General features: G+C 30.9%; 2 protein-coding genes across 4 annotated transcripts; both read right to left on the minus strand.

Moving 5' to 3' along the window:
• LOC109343514 lies at positions 311 to 8,745 on the minus strand. 2 transcript variants are annotated; one of them, XM_019581849.1, is made up of 11 exons: positions 8,481 to 8,745; positions 5,890 to 6,078; positions 5,176 to 5,268; positions 4,901 to 5,089; positions 4,697 to 4,799; positions 3,944 to 4,117; positions 2,780 to 3,283; positions 1,954 to 2,549; positions 1,677 to 1,797; positions 1,164 to 1,284; positions 311 to 627 (listed from the first exon to the last, which is right to left on the minus strand). In XM_019581849.1, the coding sequence occupies exons 1-11, from the start codon at positions 8,736 to 8,738 to the stop codon at positions 570 to 572; spliced, it is 2,406 nt and encodes an 801-aa protein (XP_019437394.1). In that variant the 5' UTR covers positions 8,739 to 8,745; the 3' UTR covers positions 311 to 569. The 2 variants fall into 2 exon arrangements, with proteins under 2 accessions (XP_019437394.1, XP_019437393.1); XM_019581848.1 differs by having other exon boundaries at positions 311 to 636.
• LOC109343515 (polypyrimidine tract-binding protein homolog 2-like) lies at positions 19,771 to 26,639 on the minus strand. Of its 2 annotated transcripts, none has more exons than XM_019581850.1 (11): positions 26,535 to 26,639; positions 25,450 to 25,685; positions 25,142 to 25,351; positions 24,418 to 24,480; positions 23,518 to 23,591; positions 23,075 to 23,170; positions 22,830 to 22,887; positions 21,912 to 22,016; positions 21,739 to 21,820; positions 21,115 to 21,227; positions 19,771 to 20,417 (listed from the first exon to the last, which is right to left on the minus strand). In XM_019581850.1, exons 2-11 carry the CDS (start codon positions 25,633 to 25,635, stop codon positions 20,067 to 20,069), a joined length of 1,338 nt encoding a protein of 445 aa, XP_019437395.1. In that variant the 5' UTR covers positions 25,636 to 25,685; positions 26,535 to 26,639; the 3' UTR covers positions 19,771 to 20,066. The 2 variants fall into 2 exon arrangements, with proteins under 2 accessions (XP_019437395.1, XP_019437396.1); XM_019581851.1 differs by having other exon boundaries at positions 25,450 to 25,654; positions 26,535 to 26,609.

Genomic DNA, 26,783 nt, shown 5'->3' on the forward strand with positions numbered 1-26,783 from the left:
GATTTGGAGAAGTGGGAAAGTAGTTAATTTCCATTAAGTAGTTGGTTTGTATTATAGCACTGTATATATTCAGCTTGTAAATAGGTTTTAAGAATGAAAAACATTATCTAGAGTTATCTCATGACAACATTAAATAGCATTTTAAGAGCAGTAAAAACAGAAATATTGTTTTAAATTGAGGTTTGCAATCGTAATTGCGATACTATTGCGGATTTTAAAGTTCCCACAACCGCATCACTATGTTAATTGCAGTCATATCAGTCGCATTTGCCTCAACATAACCACAACAATCTCAAACATTGAACAAAATCCTGCATAAAGAACATTTCACAAGAAACTTGATACTGAAAAATATTAGAAGTTATAAAGGAAACAAACTCTAAATTGTTTTGCTAAAATTTGTTAAGGTAAACAATCTCATCAGTGAGATCAAGAACAAGTTCAATAAAAACAAACTCAAGCAAGAAACTAAGGAAAACTGCAACTCTGGACAGGGGTGGTAGACTTAAGATGGTGCATTTTACCAGAACTGTGAAAATCCCTTCATGCATTCATAAAAATGGCACACCTTAGCACAGAGGCGGAAAATCGGTATCGTCGAATATTATCACATGCTCATCTTGTGTCCTGTTGAATCTAATAATAAATCATCATAATGATCACATAAAATTCTGATAAAGATTGTAACACAAAATCATCTATAATATGCCACATTCAACAATAGCAATCCACAAAGGGTAGTTAGACAATGCAGGCGAAGAATGTTGTTGGAAACTAAGAATGCATAATCACTAAAGATGACAAAGAAAATGGATCAGTCATAGCAACTTGTAAAGATACATATTAGGCATATCATCCATGACAAAGTTAACTAAATTAAGTTGATTAGTGAGATCATGAATGAGTTCAAGGAAAACAAACACATATGGCAAGAAACTAAGGAAAAAACTGGTTTTAACTGAGCTGAACAAGTAAATTATAAATCAAGATTAGTTTTATAGGCCTGAATAATTGAATATCCAACTATTATTATCTATATGTAATCCAAGCTATAAATAGAAACAACTAACATGAATTAAACTTCACATTAATTTCATTTTATTAACCATTTATTGAAGAGGGAGTTAAATAAGCATTGCACTAGAAAGAAAATTCAGCCTTACCCAGGTGAATCAGTTGTTGGTGACTGATGTGGAGAAGGATCTGTAGAATCTCCTTCTGCATTTTCCATCTTATTAGAAGCACTTTGTGAGCATTCACCTTTGTTTGATGCTTCGTTTTTGCCTGAGAAGTGGATCAAGAAAACCAAACTCAAGTCAGTCATTATAATCATGACCTATTCTTTTATGATCTTGCTAAGTAATGAGTAATTTTTTATTCCAAAACCAAGTATCGATTTCCTAATATAGTAGTCAAGCAAAGACATTGGTTATGGAGTTAAAATAATAAACTTTCATTCATAAGTGATGTATATATCATATAGAGAAGTGATATATTAAACTTTCCAATAAAAACTTGCCTTTTTTATTTCTTGATTAGTGCAGCCACACTCTCATATATTGAATATACTACTATTAGAAAAAGTATCTCTTTAATTCCTTGATCAAAAGCATTTACCTATGCTTTATTGTATGCATACATCATATAAATTGAAAAGGTATAGTGAAGAAACTAACCATCATTAATAACTGGTTTGTCCTGATTGTTATCTGGCACAATGTTGACGTTATCCGAATTGTTAGCAGATATAGAAGCTTGAAAAGAGGCTTCATTTTTGTTAAGATAACTTATTCTCTTCTGCAAATTCAATATCAAAAGCAAGTTATGCCCAACAAAAAGTGCATATGATTAGAGTATTAGACCCTTCATGTAGCACATCACACTTGATCAAGCCAGAAAAGGAAAAAATCACAATAAGTAACAGATTACAGAGATATTAACTTGGTAACTCACTGGGTCTAGAAGGAAAGTACCAATCCCACCACTTTTTTTATGTTTGCGAGCGTGACGTTTTTTACGAGATGGGTTGAAGCCATGGTTAGGAAATTGGTTTGGCCTAATAGAAGATAATTGAGGAGGGGGAGGAACTTGAGCCACGTTGTTCATAAAATCTGAGTGTCTCATAGGAGCAACATCCACAGGATAATGAAATGGAGGAATAATAGCAGCTGGAGGATAAGGAAAATGGCCTTGTAGTTGTGGATTCTCACAAAGCCTTCCATGGTTCAAATTCATCAAATGGCTAAAAAAATCAGCTTTCAAAACATCAGGAACTGGTGGTATTAAAACACAAGGATTTGAAGTTGCACCAAGGCTGCTATAGTTAGCCACAGGGATCTGAGCAGAATTCAAATTGGTTGGATCAGAATTCATGTTCATATGATTGAGAGGTACACAAGTCATAGTAGGTGGAAATGTTGGTCTAGGGTTATCAACACCTCTCTGACTTGAACCAGGACTAAACCTTGTAGAATTATGCACACTCATGGGCCATTTCACATTACTTGATAACTGATTATCTTGAACGTTTGAAGTAACAATGTTTGTACCTAGCAAAGAACCATCACTATCATTTTCTCTGGCTAAACAGTTATGCTCCGTTTGCGAGTTAAATTTTGGAGGAGAATGAATGGAAATAAAAGACTTCAAAACCACGAAATACACATATGAAAGGGCTCGGATGCCTTCCATTCTCATTTATTCCCCTCTTAAAATTAACTCGGAAATGGACCCTTAAGTTTAGTAGTATGCCAATAATATTTAGGTAAATAACTAGTACCTGAACTATTATTCCAAGAAGATGAATTACAAGAGCTGGAAGCACCATCCATGTTTTTCTCAGAGCAGAAACCTTCACTACTCTTGTCATGACCTGAATAAGGCATATTGTAGCTCCCAGAAGGGACATATACCTGAGGAACACCAAATGGTATTGCATGTTCAAAACCAGGTGGTGGTGGTGGTGGTGGTGGAGGGAAACTAGGAAGTGGTGGTGGTGGTGGAGGTAAACTAGGAAGTGGTGGTGGTGGGAAACCAGGAAGTGGTGGTGGTGGTGAAGGAAAAGGTAAATAACTAGGATTCATCACATTTACTGGTGAAGGATTATATCTTATAAATAGATTGTGATAGTGATAATCTATCCAGTGACCATGTCCATGATTATCCCATGTGTTTTTGAAGAAATAATCAAACTCAGCTATTAATTTCTCTTCTGTGCAATCAAACAATCTCATTAGTCTCTCAGCCCCCAAAGCCATTGCACTTCTTATCCTATACAAGTTTCCTGTAGAGTAGATTATAAGTTATAACCAAAAAAATCACTTAAAAGACTTATCTAGAGAGAATGTATAAAGAAATTTCTGACTCTGTCACTCCAAATTACCACATTTAATAGCAAAAATAAACTAAAAAAAGCACATCTTAATAACATAGGTAAAATATGATTTTTTTTTTCCTTCAGGTTTTTCATAAATGTAATCTTGCAAATTGTTTTTCAATGTGAGTATCACTTCACAATTTTGTCACTTCTCAAAGATAAGGATAATGTGTTACATGTTGTGCTACATCATTGCCATGTTATTTCCATGCATGCCCACATAAGTGACATGTGATTATCATTAGTAATACATCATGATTTTCTGTAGGGTTTAAAGTGATATTGTTATGAAGAACCACATTGATAAATAACTTGCAAAACATGGAACCAAATTGAAAGTAAAATAAAAAAACTGGGAACTAAATGAAAAAAATAAGTAGATAATGATTGAAATGACTATTTTGCTTAAGAATATATTGTAGCTAGACACAGCATAATGCAGTGTCTGCTTTCAAGGGAAACAAATTAATGAACTCTTTGATCCTTAAAATGATTTTTTTAGAACTAATAACATATTTCAAGTGGAAACAAATTAATTGTTACAAGTAAGGTTTAGAAGTTATATACCCAAACTGATGCTACGACCCAAGTTGTTCTTTTCACACAAAGGATCTACAATGTTCAAGTGTTTGGAAACAAAAGGTTCTTGACTTCTTCTTGTAAAACCATAACAGGCTTTCCATGCAATAAGAACATCTCTTCCAAGCAGTAACTGTCCACAATCCTTGCGTGGAGGCTCAGCTGTAATGATTTTGATTACATGAAGAAGGGAAAAGAAGAAAATTTATCAGCCACAATGAAGAAACATGCATGTTATTATGGTGATTCCATCCCACACATTTGAAAGAAATTGCAACCATGAATCTATGTAGAATTGGACTGTTATAATATTTGAAAACAACATATCATGGTTAATTTTTTTGTCATAATAAATGGTCCTAATTATAGGTGCATCATGCATGCATGCATTTTTTTAGGTGCAAGAGCCAGACAAACTTATGCACCTATTTAGACTGTTACAATAATGAAAACCACAAATACTAAGGCTAGTTTGTTGTCAATAGCAACAGTACAAATCACATGTGCATGGTTTTATTAAGGTGCAACATAGTTGACGGTATTCTATATCATGTCTCATACGATGTCTCGTACTAATGATAATGAGGAAAAAAAAACAATAATAATAATAAAGATTTAAATTTTTAATTAACATATCATATTTTCATTGGAGCTAAAATATGTATTAAATATGATCTGAAATATTATATCTCTATTTGAAGATTGAGATATGACCAAAATTAAAAAAATAATTTTACATACCCATCGTATTAGGAAGAGCACTGATAGGGATTGGTCCCCACAAGCTAATAATATAATTCTTCCAGTCAAATTTACTGAAAAAATCCAGAAATCGAAAAAGTACCTGAGAAATAAAAGCAATAGGATAATTAACATAAAGATTAGCCATTAACCTCTTTCTTCATAGGTAACAATACCAAAGCAAACAAGTTAATTATTTGTCACCTCAAGTGGTCCAGAAAATGCAAATATATCACTGTAAATATGAAATATGTATAAGACTAAAACTTCAAGTCCATAGGATGAAATTAGTCCACGGTTAGCACCAAGTATGCGACTTTCATGGAAGCACCAAGCTTTTATCAATATGATACTGCACTTGAATAAGTGATTATGTGCTATTAGATTGTCAACCTGGAACAAAAAAGCTATTTGTTAGAGAACTTTGTGACTTGAAAAAAAAGTGATTGAAAATCAAAAGTTCTTTCAAAATGAATCACCTCCTCAAAAAAGCAAAGTGTGCATAAACCACTAGTCTGATTAAAAGATATGTCCACGACAAATATATCCACCAAGCACTTTAGGATCGGTACCTGCCAATGAAAGATAATTAAGAGATTTTGAGTCACACATGTACTCTTTAAATATGTTATATTTAGAGTTATTTTTTTTAGTAGTCGAATTAAAGTGATTTAATTCAAGTAATAATGTATATGACTATAAACATAATTGTTATAAAAATTATCGTATAGATATCAAAAGTCTTATTTCTATTTTATGATTGACAAAATTAAAAATAAGAAAATGAAATAATATGCATATTCACTTCTTATAAATAAGGTGTTAATATCACATCATTAGAAATGAGAGATTTTGAGTCTATATGAGTGATTATGCATAATGACTTGGAATGTCAAAAAAACCTACCTGATCTCTTGTGAACAAGCATTTGTAGACAATGATAAAGGGCATGAAGTTGATGAATACATGATGAAAGATGATATAAAGTTCATTCTCCATATTCTATATGAATATATTAAGGTACGTTTTCGCTCAAGATCTAGTTTTATATTTCTTCTTGATCAGTATACATAGAATCTTCCATAAATTAAATTAAGGTCTATTAAAGATTATTACAACACATCAAGGACAAAACAATCAATAACTGTATAAACTTGATGGTAGGAATATGAAAATGAATAAGAAGCACATACCTCTCCCTGGATGTAACAAACCTCTTTCACATGAAATTCAGCGTTCTTATTCTTTATTTCACTTTCTAGAACACGCCGTACCTCATGGACCAAGGTATCCTTTATATTTTGATTCTGACTGAATGCTGTTAGGTCAATATCCCCATAAGGCAAATAAGTCTTCAGTGGTACTGACCCAAATGTGAAGACCTGTGTTCATAAAAATAAAATAAAATGAAGACTTGGAGTAGCAAAAAGGAAGGAAATGGTTCATACAAGCATTAATATTAAGCTGTATAAAACATCATATTAGACGGGTATTTTTGTCCTTTGCATGACGAACTAAATTATTACTTTGAGCTATTATGGTTATCTCTCCAAATAAATGTTGGTAGAACCTACAGTCAAGCTAACATGAAAGGTTTATTTGCCCTAGAGAAATATTTAGTAAATAATGAAAAAATAGGTTGAAGGGGAGAATCTACATATATTTGAGAAGTTGAAAAGGTTATGTAAGGAGGGAGAATGACATATAAGTTTAAAAACCAACAGTTGAAACTCCAGAAAACTATTATGAAGAAAAAAGGTATTTATACTTAGGGTGATGATCCTAATACATGTAATTTGGACAGTAAATAATAAAGATCACAAATATCATACATATATATATGGCCATTATATTATTAAGTGCTCATATTACTACAATTGTGTGACTGTAGGGCACAAGAAAATTATTATTCAATTACAACTCCACTTTTTTATCTATATATAGCAGACAAAGATAGTATACGTAAGCTCAAATATGAACATAATTAGAAAGGCCTGAGATATTCATTAACATCTATTTTATAACACGAATGGGACTTCACCAGAAAGACCCTAAAGTGATAGAAAAGCTTACTAAATATAACTACTTACTAGTATTATAACTGCAGCCCACAACATAATAATGATCGCAAATTATTTGTTAATAACTATAGGTAATCATACAACACAATATGTTTTAAAGTGAACTCCTCAACCCCAAATGCAGACATAATAGTACGCATTTGGTAACTTCTGCAATAACATTACGACCATAATTATCTTTTGGAATGTCTACAATCAAGACTATCATCATAAAAAAGAGACTCATATCTCCTTTGACGTATGTCTCATCCCTGCCTGTGTACTTGCTATCTTTCTATAAGGCCCCATTAGCCATTGTGAACTCTATTCCGAAAATACAATTGAATGGAATGTTAGGGGGTTAAAAACAAACATTTTCAACCTAACTCTCTAAGGGAAATGGAAATAGAGAATGCAAACTTTTGAGATCTAAATATGGACATACCAACATTGACCTTTCAGAGGAAGTGACCTTTCTATCATTAACAAAAAGTTTACTTTGGGTTAGAGACATAGGTAACCAAGATGTGCCAAGGGGTGGGCTCTATGCATTGGTTCTGAAATGGTGATGTGAGAAAAGTTGGGGATGCAAACAACACTCTACTTTGGAAAGATAATTGGCTAGAGAATGGAAATCTTATGAATAAGTATAATAGGTTATACAATATGAGTCTATGTATTGATGCCGGCATAAGTGACCTAGGGAGATGGTTGAGAGGACATTGGAGTGGAATCTACCATGATGAAAACAACCATTTACCTGGGAACATGAGCTAATTAACACTTTTATACAGGATCTCCAAAGGTTACAATTAAGAGGCATAAACTAGACTTGTGAGTGTGGTTCCATGACAAATCAAATATTTATTCTGTAAAATCAACTTACAAGTTTCTTGTCAAACAAGTACACCAACAGGAGTACATCCCCAACCTTACTAATCTCATATGGAAATCAAAAACTCATTTGAAGGTTACTTCACTTGTCTAGAGACTCCTTCAAGACATATATTGACAACCATTGAAGCCTTACTTGAAAGGGGAGTCATTTCATCACAAGGAGGAAGACCTTTATGTGTGTAACGAGCAATCAATCAGAATAATCTTCTCAATGCCTCCTTTCTTGTTGCATGTTCACTTATTTAGTTTGACAACTAATATACAATTGGTTTGAATTTAGTATTGCCCTCCCTTCATATTCATCTTCCTATTTTACCATCCATATGGGCATGCCAATCAACAACAAAGGCTGGAAGCTTTGAAGTATAGTATGGTTAGGAACAATATGATCTATTCGGTTAGCCATAAATAATATTATTTTTAACTCAACTCAAACGTATAGGTTGTAGAAGAAGCGAAAGTAAAGTCTTTGACTTTGTTAGATTAATGCCAAAAGTGGCAAGTCGTAAATACCCTAGTCAGACTTTATTGTCAATCCCTATGAATACCTCTTAAAATTGTTTTCAATAACTTTTATTCCTTAGACACATCATCTTTGTATTTTTTCTGATTTTTTAAGTCTTGCAACTTATTATAACTCAGTATCTTTAATTGATACCTCTTTAACAAATAAAAATTCGCCAATCAAAAAATTTATGAATGTATCATTTACAATTTTACATAATTGCAGTAAACATTACTGTGATTACAATTTAAGACACTAATATAAGATCATATGAAAAAGATTAACAATTAACAAGGAAAACCATAAAGCAGGAATTTGGCACCTGGCAAGGGACAGAATTCATGATCAAGCGTTGTAAGTAAGATACAATAGAATTTCGCTTTGTTTCTGAATATTGGTTGGGTAGAATCTGATTAAGCAGCAATTCTGCTCTCTTTTCAAGTTCATAACACCTGTTTCGGTCAAGCTCCTTAGTAAGGAAGGATACTTTATTAGGCAAAATACCATTTGGAGTAAAAGCATTCATCTTAGCTCTTCTTTCTTCAACACTTCCTTCTACAGTGTCCTTCGTTATGTTCATAATTTGATATTCTAATAACAAAATTAGTTTACAATGGATAAGTTTAATTAGAAGCTAAAAAAATGAGCACATAATATATTCAGTGTGAAAATATGTTTCAGTCATGGCCACTTGATCACCACAATGTGAAAATCAAGATTAACAAATAACATATATGATGTAAACAAGCATACTAACTTTGACATTTTATTAAAATTCTGTGGTGAATATGAATCATGACATTGTAAAGATGAATACATGCATATGAAGGTGACATTTTTTCTCTTACAAATTATTATGTTACATTCAACTCAACATTTGTTAGAAGCAATAAGATCACTAAGTAAGTAATAGTTTGAGTAGAGTCTCATTGCATACATACATCAATGAAAGCCTTACCAAACATTATTCATCTCAATCAAAAACCAAATATATACACACAACACAAAAATTTGCAAATAACATACACCTATAGGTTGTAAACAAGAAATGGTACGGTAGAGCGTTATTGCTGCATTATATTAATTTTTGAAATTTGTTCAAACTGATTGTATATAATATTTAGAAATTGAAAAAAAAATACTAAAAAAAAACAATAAAACTTGCATATATTTGGTACATCTTCTTTTTCCTTTCTTTGGATTATAAGCTTCTTTCATAATACTAACTAGCTTAGATTATAAAAAGAAGCTTTTATTTTAGAAAGAGAAATATTTATATAAAATTTGAAGATGTGTTGTTTTTAATAATAAATCATATATTATAATATAGATAAAACAGTCCTAATATAATTTATTAATAAGTGAAATTAATTCCTCCAGGTGGCTTTAGACAAAACCCTGGTGGACCCATACGGTTACTTTCTTACTTCACCTAGGTTGTCAAAACTGCAAAAAGTATCTTTTCCCGGAACAAAAAGCATAAAGTACCAAAAATCTAAAACTAACTTCAATTTTCACCAAAAAGAAATTGTAGTTCAGTGCTAAAAAGCCATCTAAAATTCTAGATCATTATCCGACTCACAAATAGAAAGTCACGAAAACAAAAAGGTTGTAAGTCACCTAGTTAAAAAATAAATTAACTTTCATAAAAAAAAGTTATCAGAGTTTTGAATGAAATATCTATTTTTTATTAATTAGAAAGAAAATTGTATACAAGATTTTCATTCTATATTCACGTACATGAAAATTAGATGGCACCCAACTAATAATTCATTTAATTTCCTGCTAAATAGAAATTTTGTACTTTCAATAAAAACCCAACAAGTTTCCATTTCCACTTTCTAACATATCAACAATCAAACTTCTCCACAAGCAAAAAAAAAAGACTAGACGGAGCTTAACGGAATATAAAATGATACATAAAAGAAAAATAAAGTTGAGTTTAGTACCACGCTAAAAGAACTTAAGACAAGTGAAAATCCATGGACTTATTCAAAGCAAAATGATACGAAATTGTAACAAAATTTAACATCTCCAAGGTTCTTAAAAAAAGAACTAAAAAATCCATGTAGCATTCAAGTTTAATGAAAAAGAAAAGTAAATAAATACACACGCAGGAGAGAAGTTTGAGTGAAAAGTGAAGAGGAGAAAGAAGGAGAACGTGAAGAACCTGGTCGATTAGAATGGGAGAGAGAGAGAGAGAGAGAGAGAGAGAATTGTTATAGAGAAGGTGAATTGATTTGCATGCAATGGAGTGATAGTGGTAAAGACTTATTGTGACTTAATTCAGTAACTGTGCTTTTACATATTTTCAGGGTTGACGTAGGAAAAAATGCAAAATGCCAAAACATATATTCAAAATTGAGGGAGCAACTTATTTATATATATATATATATATAGAATAATACGATGTTGTAAGAAATGAGAACACTTAATATGTATCATTGAATTTTGATTAAATGATTAAGATTAAAAGATACATACACATGACTGTCATGTGATCAATAATTAACTTTTAATCATAACCATTTATGATAGGTTATAAGAGTTCCCTATATATATCACTATATTATTGCTATATTGTTAGAGTTTTGATAAATTATCAATAAGACATTGATCTAGTGATATTATGTTCTATTAGATCTCAGAAAAATCAAAATGTTAAGAATTCGATTTCTTTGAGCGGCAATTTTTGGGACGGACAATCACGATTTTTAAAATGGATTAGATTCCTACCAAAAAATATAAGAAATATTTTTAATAGTACAAAAAAAGTATTCATAAATTTATAAATATAAATATTATCATTTATAACATAGCACTCAATTATTATTATTGGAGTGATATAATGTTTTATCATGTTAGAAGGAGTATAAGTTTGAATATTTTGTGTTGTTTTGAAATTTTTGATGCACAAACCAATTTTAAATCGCCAATATGATAGATTTAACTAATATTTTCTAATTTTAACTGATTTAATTGTATGTGTGATATAATTATTAATTCATTACTTTTTATGATTGAACTAGATAAATATTGATAACTATAAAATAGACACCTCATCATATGATGATAGAAAAAAAGACTTGATGGTGTCCAGAAGAAATCTTTCATGCTTATTACTTTGTCTCATTTTTTATTATTAATGAGAAATAAATATCTCATTAAAAATTTTGATAAATTTTTAATAGAATTTAGTTTATTTTATTCTAACTTAGTGACATGTACTTTGTGTCTGTCAATAATATTTTTACATATCAAATATTTGTAATTTATAATTGAATTTATTTGATCGATGATATCAAATATTTTTTGGTGTAATGTTCAATTTTTTAAATACACTTTGAAAATAAGAAGATGATGATGGCAAAATAAGAAGATGATGATGGCAAAATAAGAAGATAATATTTTTTTTTATAGAAATAAGAAGATAATGAGAGCTAAATATGGAATCACATATTATACCATGGTAGTTATTTTGTGTTTTCTCTTTATTAAGTAGTATAGATAAACATGAAATTAGAAGTTATAAAGATAAAATAGGGAAATATAAAATACTTCATGGGTAGTTATTTTATGTTTATTAGTATTAGTGTAGGTTAGTGCACATAAACATGAAATTAGAAAGTCTAAATAGGGAACCATAAAATATTTAATGGGTAGTTATTTTATATTTATTTGTATTAGTATAGAGAAAATGAAATTAAGAGTTATAAAAAATTAAATAGGAAATATAAAATATTTAATGAATAGTTATTTTATATCTTCTCTTTATAACTAGTATAGATAATAATACGATTCCTCCATATATTAGTGGCATAGCTAGGAAATGGTATATAGCAGTTGGTACAAAAAAATTCTTTTTGTTGCCTTTTCATTTATTTATATTGCTTGCTTTCTTTTTTAAAGAGTTTATATTTATATTATTACAGGGCATCTGAATGTTCTACAAATTTAGATTTTTTTAAATTTTTAACCATATAAATAATGAAAGAGAAAATTAATACTTAACTTATATTTTGATATTACATTTTCTGTATTAAATTTTAAGTATGAATTACGCTACCTTTGAAAGAAAGTATTTTTATTTATTTAGTTTCGAATCATGTTTCTTCAGATTTCTTTGATTCAGTTTAAAGTTTATATGAATTAATATAGAAATAAAGTTTTTTTGTTTAGATTTCAACTCTCTCTTGCAATTTCATATTGGTTTTTTAATTATAATTATATTGCTATAGAAAAAATCATTTATTTTTATGACTGTGTTTTAAAATTATTCTATTACATTTTAATTTTGTTAATAAGAGGTCATTTTTCTTATCTAGTTTCTGATTCCTTGTTTTTAAAAAATGAATATTTATTTCGTTAATTAGAATTAAAAAGTGGTTTTAAATTAAAATTTGATAAATATTAAGTGTTTACCTGACCTTCATTTTCACCACAGAATTATTTCATGAGTGGCTACAATGTACTGAAGATTAAATATAAAATTATTTATATCTAAAAAATAAGTCCACCATTTTTTATTTAAATTATATATTACTTTAATTCCTTGATTCACTCAATTTTGAAATAATCGTATCATTAAAATACAGTATATATTAAATTATTCTTACACTCTCGTATCATTATGTCTCTTTTTATTTATTTATAACATATTATTTTTCTGTGCAAAATGCTGTCTTAAAACTTTATATTTATAAGTTGCAATTATCCCGTGTATTCTTTAAAATTCAGATAAAATCTTAATAGATATTGATTATGAAAATATTTGAATATAAAGTAATTATAAAAGTAATTTTTTATACTAAAATATTTAAAACATAAATAAAATAAAACAAGTATTATTAAAAATTATGAACACGCAAAGTTAATAAAAAAATATTATTTAAATAAAAAACTACAAACAACATATATTAATTCTAGAGGGAATCTAACTTGATAAAATTAGAGGCAGATTCTAACTTTTCACTTTATAAAAAGGATTTGGTGTATAGTGTTTGAATTTTTTGTTTCTAATTATATAGAAAAATAAGAAACAAACTCTAAAGAGATTTTTATATAAAAGTATTTGGAGTGAAAAATAAAGTGATTGATACCTCCATGTTTTTTAACATGCCATTACCAAGTTGTGGACCTAGCGTTTCCTTCTTTTATTAAGTCTGATTTCAGTTTTGTTGTTTTCTTGTGCCTTACCCTTCCTTATAATTGAAAAGTCTGGTTTAAGAATTGTGAAAAAGACCTTGAATCATAAGAGAAAAACCCGTACTGAAAGTTAACAACCACTGCATATTTGAAGCAAGATACATTTATGTTTGTAATTAGTAGTGATAATTAAGTCTGCCTATTCATATCCACAAAAATTGGTTTAGACGTAAAGCATGCCCGTTTTTAAGTAGGGCATGAAATATCATGTCTGTCTTAAATATGGGTAAGCGAGCTTGTAGACTGCCATAAATTAAAACAAAAACTACAATGATCTAGTACATGAAACATTATAAGATATTATATATTGTCTCTTATATTTTATTTCACTACTGAAATATTGTAAATTCATGTTATTATACTTGAGATTATATGAATGAACAATGACAGTAAGATTCAAAACACAAAATATAACACCTTATTATGCAGAAAGCGGACATGTAGTTAAATGATAAAATATTATATTTTAGGAAATTACTACATTCTACTCGAGCGGTGAGAACAAGAATACTCTTGCTATACTTGACTCAGCCAATTTCTTATTCTAGTATTCATTAATGTCCGCTAGCCGCCCTGCCCGCTTGTTTGAAATGCATACGAACAAAAAATATATATTTTAGGATGGATGAACACATTTTTCATGTTCTGTCCGTCCAAAATGTATGGGCAGACCCCATGAACTTAACCCAAATTGCTAATAATATTTATATGTAATATTATTTAGCAATAAATTTTAATTAAAATTGAACTTTTAATATATTGTTAATCTTCTATATATTATCTCTACATAAATACCTATTGTGAGAAATGTTATCGGCTGTCCCATAAAAGTGTACCACTTTATGTGTCATTATTTATGATTGGTCAGAAAAATACTTAATCATTACTTTTTTAACTTAAATGCATTTTTTACAATCAATAACAAATAATACCATATAGAGTGTCACACTTTATGGTACAGTAGATGTGCTCCCGCACATGATCCGGTGTGTTTAAGAATTAAAAAAGGGAACTCTCAATAAGAAAATTAAATAAATAAAATAATTTTTCATACACAGAGTGTTAAACATTGTCATTTGTCAATTATATTTGACTTTTAAAAGAGACATAATACTAATAGACATAAATAGTGAATGGTGTATTAAAAATGTAAAAAATAAAAATTATATTGAATAAATATATTAAACTCAACTAAATATATCATTTTATCAGTTTTTAAATTCTAAACATGTGCGAAAGTCTTACTTTATTAGTTTTTATGCTTTATTACTAATTATTTTTCTACTCAATCTTATTTATGTAAACTAGTATGTTGATTCACATTTCTATTTTTTATTTGAGATTGAGCATACATTCTTTAAATATTAGAACTTCTTATAAAAAAGTTATCTTCTAAAAAAGAATAAGCCCCACAATCTTTTAGTTTTGATTGTTTTTAAGTTCTTCAAAAAATGTGAAGTTTTTAATCTAAAGCTATTTTCTTAACCACAAAATCAACCTACAAAACGACACAAATAATCAACTAAAACTAATGAAAAAACAACTAAAATGAAGAAAACTAAAAAATTGTCACCTTATAGAATTGAGAAGAACTGCATAAGATCTAAGAATGAAAAAATAGTAGAATTTTAATGGTTTCAAGTTAGTGGGGAATTAAGAGAAAGAAAATATTAAAAAAAAATGAGATTGTGAGGAAAAGAGAAAGAGAGAGAAGGTAGAAGGTGAAAAATTGATGTTGTGGAAATTGAGAGAAGATAGAAGGTGAAAAAATTGGCCTTGTGTTATCGTCTAAAATTTTATATAATAAAAAGTCCATCAATACTATTGAAACAATTATCATCATATTCTTTGTATAAGATTTGAAATAACTTTGAAACCACTAATACTTTACCATTCATTCATAAATATACAATTTTGAAATTACCAATGCTTTCATAGTTTCAAACTATAAAGAAAATGGCAAACTCAAATATATAAAATATTCAATTACCTAATTATTTTTTATTTATGTTTTATGTTTATATAGTAGTATCAATAATTTTCAAAGGCACATAGTTTCATTCATTATTTCTTTTTATATTTAATAAATAATATAACTATTATTTTTAATTGAATATTTGACGTTATTAAATACTTTCAAACCAAAATATGTTTTGTTTTCTTTTAGTTGTAGTTTACTAATTACAAACTATAAAACGTGGCCAAAAACTAGTAGTTGAGTTAATTCTTTTCATGTTTTATTTTTTTATTTTTGTTGATTTAGTGATAATATACTTAGCATGTTTTACGTTTAGTTCCATGAATTGCAAAATCCTTTAAATACTTTCATATTACATTGTTTTCAGCCCTCATCCTACATTTATCTATATTTTCTATAACAAAATATTTTAGAGATAAATAACATTACCATTCACCATAAGATATTAAAATGCGTTATTAACTCTATTCCTAAATAAATGTGATTATATAGCATATAAATGTAATTAATATGTCAATTTCTATTTAACTTATGATACATGATATTAATTAATTCATAAGATATTAACTAATATGTCCTGATTGATCACGAGTTCAAATCCTTGAAACAACTTCAACGCTTGTGGGATAAGGCTGCATACATTTATCATTTCAAAATCTCATTATATGGGAGCCTCATATATTGACCGTTCCTTCCACTAGATATTTTAAATATTCTATATGGCCTAGGATTAGGGACAAATGGGATGTGTAACATGAATTCCATTTGGCTTGTTGGCAATGGTCAACAAATCAACTTCTCGAAGAATAATTGGATAGGTAAGCCCCTAGTTGATCTTATGAATATTCCTCGGGATATGTATCACTCTCTTCTTGCTATTGTGGCCAATTTCACCTAGGGTACAAAATGGGCTATCCCTAGTTTTATGGCTAGATTCACTAGGAAAATTGCTACTACAAAAAGAGAAGGCACCTTGGATAGACTAATGTGACAAAATACAAATGATGGGATTCTAATTCTCTAAGATGCTCATAAGGCAACCATTCCACATTCAGTCCAACTTAATGAGTGTAAGATAATTTGGTCCTTGGATATTCCTCCTTCAAAGTCTTTCATTACTTGGAGACTCATGCATAGAAAAATGCATACAAATGATAACCTGATAAAAATGGGTTGTGTCATGGCTTCAATGTGTAATCTTTGTAATTCTAACTTGGAAGAAGCTGATCATTTATTTCTAAACTGCTCTTATACTTCTTCTCTTTGACAATGGGTTAGAAACACTTTCTCCACTCAACTGGATACCTCTTCAATTCATGACCTTATTCTGAACTGTTCAAAGCAACAAAATTCTCAAGTTAAGGAGGTTCTGCTTGCATATGTGGTCCATACCCTGAGCACTATATGGTTCTACAAAAACTAGGTTAGATTTGAAGGAATTGTTGTTCCTTTATCCCAAGCCATTACAAAGATTAAAAGGAAAACATTTATGTCTGGAAATTCCTCCTCTGCCTCTAATAATCCATCTTTAAATGATCTGATCATCCTTAAAAGCTTTAGTATTACCATCAACCTCATCAAAGCTCCTAGGATTACTGAAGTTATATGGTTGCCTCCTTTAATCGGTTGGATCAAGGTAAGCACTTATGAAGCAGCTCATGACTCTCCTGATCATTTGGGAGGAGGTGGTATTTTCAGGGACCATAATGGTTTCTACCTAACTGGTTTTACCAACTACTTAAGCATTCAATCCACTTTTTGTGCCGAGTTTCATTCAGCAATTCATGCTGTAAAACATGGCTTTTAAAAGAAGCTGGTTGAATATTTGGTTTGAATGTGACTCTATGATGCTGCTGGACATTTTTAGTGGCAAATCCAATGCTCCTTGGAAACTTATCAATGATTGACATACTTGCAAGACAAAGCTTGCATCAATGAATTTACACATTACTAATATTTATAGGGAGGATAATTCTTGTGTCGATAAATTGGCATCATTTGGAATTGTTTCCAAAACAAATTTTACTTGGCACTCAATTCCTAGCTTTCTCATTGAGGATTATACTTGGAATAGGTTGGGTGTATGCCCAACTATAGATTTAGAAATGTTTAACTTGGTCCTTTTGTATGTTACTGCTTACAAATATATTACGGGTGTAGTTACACCTTTGTTCAAAAAAAATCATGCATTGACTGTCCTTTTTTCATTGAATTTTTCTTTTATAGTTTTATCTCTCATAATAGTTATTTTATTTCACTTATTATCTATCTAATTATTTAAGTAAGGATTAAATTGTAAAAGTAGTGATTAATGTTATCTTCATTTTTTAAAATATTACTAATTATCTGTTTATAATTCTAAAGCATTTACTTTTTGTAGTAAAAAAGCTGAGCCAATAGTTAAAGTTAATAATTTGATTAGTGACTTTTCTAAGGATAACCCAAAATCAACACACCGTCTTAATTTAATCCCTACAAATAAGCTAACTCAGACTCTCATTGAAACTCCATATATCTGCTCTTAATTTATCTTTATTGAAAAACTACTGACCATGAATACTCCTTCAAATTTCTCATTCAAAAGAATGGCAAACCGAAAAAAATTATTACTATATTAAATAATTTGTGTTTGAAGAGTAGCATTGATAATTTAAACTGCCATATTTATGCACATACAATATCGTCTAAATTAGGATGGGTATGCACATATCCATTTATAAAAAATACATGAAATACTATATGTTGTCAACTGTAAACATAGATAGGACAGTTTAGTAAGATGTCTGCTATACAATTAAAAACAATAAAAATACATAAAAAACATTATATCACTATCACATTTTCTAAATTATAGATAATAATTTAATAGTTAAAAATTTAATATTATATATAGTTAAGTCAAATAAAAAAATTAAAACATAACACATAATAATTAAGAGAATGATATATATATGCTCACTGCTCGTTATATAGGCAAAGCAAACATCCATTCTTAGCTACTAACGGACGTTGGTTCAAATAATACATGTTTGATTCCCCTTAAGCAAAGTCTTGGGTTCGAGTCTTGTGGATAGAAAAAATATCCGCTGGGAGAGTTAGCCTCATGTACCTGTAGATCTTTCTGGCTCGGACAGGATTGCCTCTAGTGCGATGATACATGTGGGAAACCAAAAAAACATGTATTCTCAGCTAATAAACTAATTTTCCACCCATGCTCGCCCAATAGATAGTCAGGTCCCACAACCATGGTCCAAATGGTAACATGACCAGTCCCTGAGGCCTTAAGGTTCTAGTGCATAAACTAAAGAGTATATTACTATTTGTATAATATTTTATCATTTTATTATTTATCTTTCTATAATAATTATAGTTATTGGTTTTTATTTATTATATCTCTTATTGATTAGATATGACTAGAGTTCTAAAAAAAATCATTGTATTGCCTTAATTTTTTTAAAGAGATAAAGATACAAATAAATATGATTTATTAGAAAATAATCAATGCTCCTGGCTTGGTGCATAGCATATCAAATTAATTAATTAGAGAAAATAATGCATTTACTAATAATATAAGAGATTTTACATTATCTCTATAATCTACTATTTATATTTAACCATAACATAAATAATACATATGAATAATATAGTGATTACATATAAAACATTCATTTTAATTATTCTTATTACACTCTGGCTAAATTTAATAAGACATTAAAGGCTTGTCATCAAAACCGCACAAAATGAATTCATGGATTACTTTCTTGTAAAATTTGACTCCAATAAATTTGTTCGCACATTTTTTGCATAACTAAGTATATTTCTTCTCTTATAAATAAAGAACCAATCCTTTTTAGGTAAGCAAAGAACAAATTCTTTTTAAGATAGATGGTTGTCCCTCCCAATATATATATTATTTCTTGAAATCAAACATTTGACCTAGTATAATACTCAGTGATCTAAGCACTAGAACCGTTAATGTTACACATATAATGTATTAGAATATTTAATGAAATAATTACTTTTAAATTTAAGGTTCACTTGTTGACTACAAAAAAAGAATGTTATGAAACTACTAACATTGAAAAGCTAATTAATGGTGTAATGAATACATTTTGATATCATTTATGGTAAATGGTAATATTAGTTATGTTTTACTGAATGCCCATTGACACTTGTTCAAGAATTCAAAAAAAGCCTTCATAAGAAAACTATATCACCCATTCAATACGATAAATATAACGCTTTCTCATATTAGCTTGTTTTTATTGACGAATTCATAATTAAGTGCCCATGGCCACACACCCTATAAAATTTCTTGTGGCTATATATGAAGTATTTATACGCTGACTTCTATCAGTAGTTGATCTTAAAATTTTACAACGCAGAAGCAAACACCAATCCAAGCCAGTAAAAATCACAAATAAAACAAAAGGTTTAAACTAGATGGATATTAGATTAAAAAACCGAAAATATCAACAAATAAAATAAAATTGAACAGTTTGATTCAAAGTCGAGTGCCAACTTAAAGTTCTTGACCAATAGCTCTAACTTTCACATTCAAAATCTAAAAATAACAGGAGAAAGTTCAAAGCTGAGAGATCTATTTAAATGGAAGCCAGTTTCATCAGATGGAAACCCAAATTTAAAAGGTAATCTTCACTTCAACAGAAGTCTGCTGTTCTGCGTTTAACAAATGTTGATCCATTTGAGATTGGCAGATGCATGCTATTGAATGCGACCGGTTCCATATGTGGACATTGTCGATGCAGGTTGTGGCGTGCTTTGACTTGGATATGGCATTCCAGGGGCCATTGGTGGTGCCGGAGTTCCGGGTGGCATGTAAACATTAATATGCATCTGCATTGGCATAGAGTGTTGTGGTGGTGGTGCTGTTCCCCATCCACTCTGAGATTGAGGTGTCGGACCCTGCCCAGAATTTGGAGGGTAAGGATTGTACTGCTGCTGAGAAGGAGGACCCATTGGATTTTGAACAGGTTGTTGCCCTAAAACTGATGGTTGGACGTTTATAACAGGAGTCAGAGGAATGGTATAGTCTCTGCTCCTGTCATTATTGACCTGTATATAACCTTGAAATTAAAGTTCACCTAAAAAAATAAAAGCTTGAAATTAAAGTTAATAAACCGAATTAAGGTAGAAAGAGGATGGTCGAGTGCACAAGAGTCCCACCTAGTGGGGACTGGGAAGAGGAGATGTAGGTATTTCCATGATTTGAACCTATGATCTCTAGGTTACAAGGCAAATAACTTTACCGTTGTATCAAGGCTTACCCTCCTAATTCCTACTTGAGATAAGCATAAAAAATGATTTCAAAACCAGTTGATCCCCACTCAAAACACCCAAAAAATAAACAGTAAACATCATACTTAACAGCAAATCTGAAATAACGAGACAGGATCATGTATTACATTTTTGTAATTAATTCAGTCAAGAGGTTCATAAGAAAAGGGTGATGGTGGTCAATGGAAATTTGTGACACATTAGTAGACATATTTTCAGCGTACTACCAACCAACATCATCCCGGAAAGGAAAATGGAAACCAGAAGGACCAAGACAAGATTTTCAAGTTGAGTATACTTAAGTACTATCATGTATACATGAATAAAGAGGGCTGGCTTTGTCTGCTTATATAAAAAGTAGACTGTTGTATTATCATAGTAGTAGTGTAGTACAATACATATCTCCATTCAAGTACTCACTTCCAAACATTTCTTTAAATGATATCAATTCCTACTGATAGTGTTGGTTGTTTACCTTTATACTAAGATCAGTATGGCGCGAATATGAGATGTGAAGCTTGCAAAATCCTCCATCATATATGCAGTGTCCTTCCAAAGCATCCTTGGCCACAACAGCTGTCTGGATATCTACAAGCCATACAAGTCAAGATCTTAAGCATATCGTGAAAGTAAAACGAGCAACTATATATGGTCAAAATCACACACAACGACATATATGCATAGTTGCATACATAGAATTCCTTGAGAAAACACTCCGGAAAATAGAGAGAAGGTGAAACTAGAACTATATTTTCTAATACATTTCTATGAAAATAAACCAATCTGAGTGTGGACCACTTCTGTTTTGATGAATCATTAGATCAAGAGGGGAAGAACCTCCAAGAAAATACTGCAAACAAGGGATTCATTTAAGTATATGCATACAATTACAAGGGCACACAATAACATTTGCCACATTCCTAACCATTTTTGCAGAGCAGAAACATTTCAAATTTTTCCGAAATATTGTTTAATCTTAGGAGACATAGAAAACAATTAACAAGTAGACCCAGGAGGTTAGCACACACAAATAATCAACAGTCCAAAATAATCTATCTCAATAAATACAGGTAAAGGACTTTGAAGAACATAACCTAACCTGGATATTGAATCAGAGCCTGTAAACCACCATTCTTGTCAAACATTGCAATTTTTTGGATAGGCCCAAAAGCAGAGAACACCTGTCAAAAAAGCAACAAAAAAATGTAAGATATTATTGACTAAACTATATTGTCAAACAATAATGTAAGAAATGGCTGTGATTTTAAGTACCATGTGTAAGACATCCAAAGTTACAGCATATTGCATGTTCTCAATTGATGCAAGAAGAACATTACTCTCAGCCTCCAGTCTTTTCCCATCCAAACCCACCATGGCCTGCAAAAATCATGGTTGTCAATCATAAATCCTATCAACTATGGCTCAATTTTCCGAGTGTGAATCATAACATATCCTAAGATTCAGAAACACTAATAAACACTTAAAAGCACATCATTTCACACCTAAAATATGATTTCACATCTTACTTCCCCTAGCCTTAGGAGCCATACAGAGTGCTGCATGAAAAATCTACAATCTACACTAAAAGAACAAGACTGACTGCATGAGCACTCTGCAACTGAAGAAAAAATAGACTAACAGAGTACCTGCCTCTGCGTGAAAACTGGACTACCTGAATGCGCAATTGCTCAGCTCTTTAGAGTAAAGTCTATATATGCCCATTTGAATATATGATGTCTATGTTGATTAAAAATAATGATAAAAAAGAGAATATCACCAAATCGTACAATCAAACAACTCCTATCAGTGATATGAAATCACACTGATAAAAATAGAATATCAACAAATTGTACAATTGTACAAACCATATAAGTGATAAAAAACCACACCAATTTGCGTGATTCAAAGCAAACTGCAATTCATCACATGATGGCTTGTCAAATCATGTCAAATTGTTCGATTTAAATCATGGACTCCAATGGCACAGCAAGTATAAATGAATTCATAAAAAAATTCCTAAGCACATGAGCATGTTCGGCAACCCCTGGCAGATCAGACCAACTAACAGATGTGTATGAAGTAAACATTCAATCTAAAACAGCAGCTTTGAAGACTTAATTGCAAATACACACATGTCATAATATGTCAGTGGTACTTCAAGCACAGAAATGTTAACTACAAAAGCATTACCTGTCCACTTCCCTCCATGGCTGATTGAGCAACAGGAAGGTAGGGGTTAGTGTAGTCTCTAAAGCAAGAAAAATAATTAATTAGAAAAACTAGAACAAGAATGAGATAAAGAACGAACACCCATGACAGAGCATAAAATGTAAAAAACAGGGGAGAAAAGAATATTGGAAAAAATAGCAGATAAAAACTCCAAAAAAACTTGGTTTTATGTAAAGCTATAGAGTACTAAACAAAATTGTAAATACCTGCTCCTGTGGCTTTGAAACTTAACACTTAAATCTGAATGTCCGGAATATGTGATCCTAAGGGTACATGGCCCCACATGTTCAGGGAGCAGATACCTGAAAGCAGGTAAGAGGATATCATCAGCAAGAATGGAATCATAAGAGCTACTTAATGTTTTCGTAAATACTAATCAAAGTTAGCACATTTTTTATTCAAGATAGTTCCAGTTGGCATTATGCACAAACATTCATCGATTCATAGAATTAGAACCGAGTGCAGAAAACAAAGTATATAAACTCCATAAAGTGTTTATTACTAAAAGTAACAGCCAAGGTGTGATTATCCAAAAGTTCAACAGTTCACCAATTTGAGATCATATACACAACACCTGCATTCTACAGCCATTTGAGATTTGACCCACAGTAACTGAACTAACATGTCAAACAAGTAATACAATTGTCACCTAGGTATGCTTCTTCCATCCAGAGCATCCTTTGCAGAAGTGGCAGTAGGTTCATCTGAGAATTGCACCAGAGCCTAAACAGTTGTATATAATAAGCTTGAGCTCATATAATTTAAAAAAAAAAAATCTATAAAAGCACCCTAAACTTTATGTCTTTTGCAAGTAGACACCATTAACTATTTGTTCCTCCTAATTACGCCTTTAGCTTTAACTATTAGTGAAATTGGTAACTGCATAAAGATAATGTTAAATTAAAAGCAATGAAATTTTTTAACTCATGCATTTTTTTAATCTCAATTGCTAATTTAATTTTATTTTTGTATATGTACCACTATTACTGCATTAACCACTTTTACACTCAAATTTACTTATTTTCTTCTTATATGTCAATTTTGTATTTTGATGTTGGTTTCCTCCGGATATCAAACTCTGGCTAACCTGCATTGTTGCATTGCTACTATTATGAGTTTGGTTTTAGTTGTCTGTGAGTAATTTAACAATATATTTTAAATCTCGATTGCTAATTTAATTTTATTTTTGTATATGTACCACTATTACTGCATTAACCACTTTTACTCTCAAATTTACTTATTTTCTTCTTATATGTCAACTTTGTATTTTGATGTTGGTTTCCTCCAGATATCAAACTCTGGCTAACCTGCATTGTTGCATTGCTACTATTATGAGTTTGGTTGTAGTTGTCTGTGAGTAATTTAACAATATATTTAAACACAGATCAATTTCGGCAAATGATAAAATTTAAGGGGTAATTAGGAATAAAAAATAGTTTATGGTGGCTACTTGCAAAAGACATAAAGTTTAAGGGAGCTTTATGCACTTTTCCCTTAAAAAAATATTATAAAAAAATGAGAAAAAATAAGGGTGGCAATGCCATTAAACCTGGAATCCTGCTGTCTTCTCAAAGGTAGTTATCTTATGCACAAAACCAAAGGCTGAAAAAACCTGCATAAATGAATAATAAACTTTCAAGACAATATTAACTAAGATGAACCTTACTAATTGAACACAAAATGAATAATGTCTGGTGCTTGCTATGGTATATTATAGAAAACTGGAAATACGAACAAATCAATCATTTCCACATATAAGATAGAAAAGCAATAAATGACTTACATAAATAACATCATTCTATGGATACAATAACTAAGGATTAACAAACAAAAGCATGATTAGTGCCAGAAGAACTCAACCATTGGCAGCAAAAAATAGAGTAAAGAATAGAATCCGGTGACCATATCTACACATGGTATAAGCATAATGCCAATGCTTAGAAGATGAGTCAACAAAGCACAGATGCACAAATGCAAAGAAAAATTTCAATATCCTAAACTACAAGAATGGTAGGAGTTGAGTGGAGAATAGGGAAGAAAGAGGAAGTGTTAAGGAAAGGTGAAAGGAAACGAACACACAAGCGCTATTTCTCCCAAAGCACTAAGCTGCCATCAAAGATATTGCCTTGATATGGGCCTGCTGATTCATTTACATACATGTCAACAGTTTTTCCATTGCCTGACAAAGAAAAACCTAATCACGAAACTAAGTGACTAGCATCCTCATGATGACAATTTCAGCATATAGCTAATTCACACATGGAATTGCTTACCAAGTGCAAAACATCAATGCTGACAAGGCGTGCATCTTCACCCTCAATTGTTACCAACAGAACATTCCCAGCAACATCTGCAGCAGTTTTGTTATTCACGATTTCTTGCCTATTTGAATACTGCAGATATACAGTTTTCCCTCGTACTTGAGCAGGCTCTGATGATGAGGCATAGTATGATATCATTGCAATGGCTTGATTCAAATCTTGCTGGAAGTCACAACATATTATTTGAAACTAATAATCAGTGACTTTATATGAATAGGGAAAAACAATTGAAGAGTAAAAGGATAACAAAATCTACTCACAAATTCAATAAAGGCTTGATTTCGATTTGCTCCAACATTGCATTTTGTGTTGACAACTTTACCAAAAGGCTTTCCAAGTTCAATCAGTTCTTCCTCTGTGCACTCCCAGGGCAAGTTTCTCAAATGAAGCACCTTCGATGGTGGTTGCGTATAACGGAACTGAGGTTGAGTAGAAACCGATGCCATTTCTTACAACGCCCGAAACCTGTCAAAAGGAACCACAAAATTTGCAGTCCCTTGGAGTACAACATCAATTTTACAATCAGCCAGGTATCTGTCAGGAGTACCACATTGAGTAGAATAGTAAACTCAATGTGGTACTTAAGTCATGAGGCTCTCCCACCTAATAGACTAGTCTTTTGGGTTGGGCTCTCCTCATGAGCTTAAATCCTAACAATTGGTGTTTTCATTGAGAGTTGCGTCACGGAAAGGGCTACCTATAGTCTGGATTAAGGTAATTACCGAATACTGATAAGTGAGTGAAGTCGCCAAAAGAGACCGATAGAGTGAAAGCCGCCGTGGACGTCGGCCCTTAAAGGGGCGGCAATGTTAGGAGTCCCACATTGAGTAGAATAGTAAACTCAACGTGGTACTTAAGCCACGAGGCTCTCACACCTAATAGACTAATCTTTTGGGTTAGGCTCTCCTCATGAGCTTAAATCCTAACAGTATCCCATCATACTAACATGTAAAAAGCCATTTCAAAAGCTTAATTCCAACATTTTCCAGATAAATATCATTAGAAAAAGCCCAACCAAGCACACATATACATATTCCAAGCGACTTTGTTTTTAATCACACAAAAAAACACTTACTTTCCGAAAAAACCTAAACAAATAGTCCCTGAGACATTCATGCATAGAGACCATTATGCAATAAGGGTTAATTAAAACAACATTAACATTTTTTAGGGGCTGAACAGTAAAGTGATGATGCAATTGAAACTTTGAAAAACAAAATCCGATGAATGAACCTATTCCGAATGAATTGAGATCGGAGAAATGAATCAATTACACGAAATCTAGTGTCAATTATCGAGATGAGATAATCGAGAATAAAAGCAGAAGAAGGATTAGGGGAATTACCTGAGAAGAATTGTGAATTTCGAAAAGGTTCACAGAATGAGGGTTTTCTTTTCTTATATAGATAGATATTTTAAGAAAGGGAGACAGAGAATAAAGCCTACCTTAGCTTCATTATTACATACAAGATGTATGGAAAATTTAACATTATACCTTAAAATTACCATTTTGCCCTTTAATCATTTTGTAATTTTTTCTAAAACGATAAAATAAAAACCAATGGAAAGAATAGGGGAAAACTTTCTCCCTAAA

Source organism: Lupinus angustifolius, chromosome LG03 (assembly GCF_001865875.1).
Source record: "Lupinus angustifolius cultivar Tanjil chromosome LG03, LupAngTanjil_v1.0, whole genome shotgun sequence".
NCBI lineage: Eukaryota > Viridiplantae > Streptophyta > Magnoliopsida > Fabales > Fabaceae > Lupinus > Lupinus angustifolius.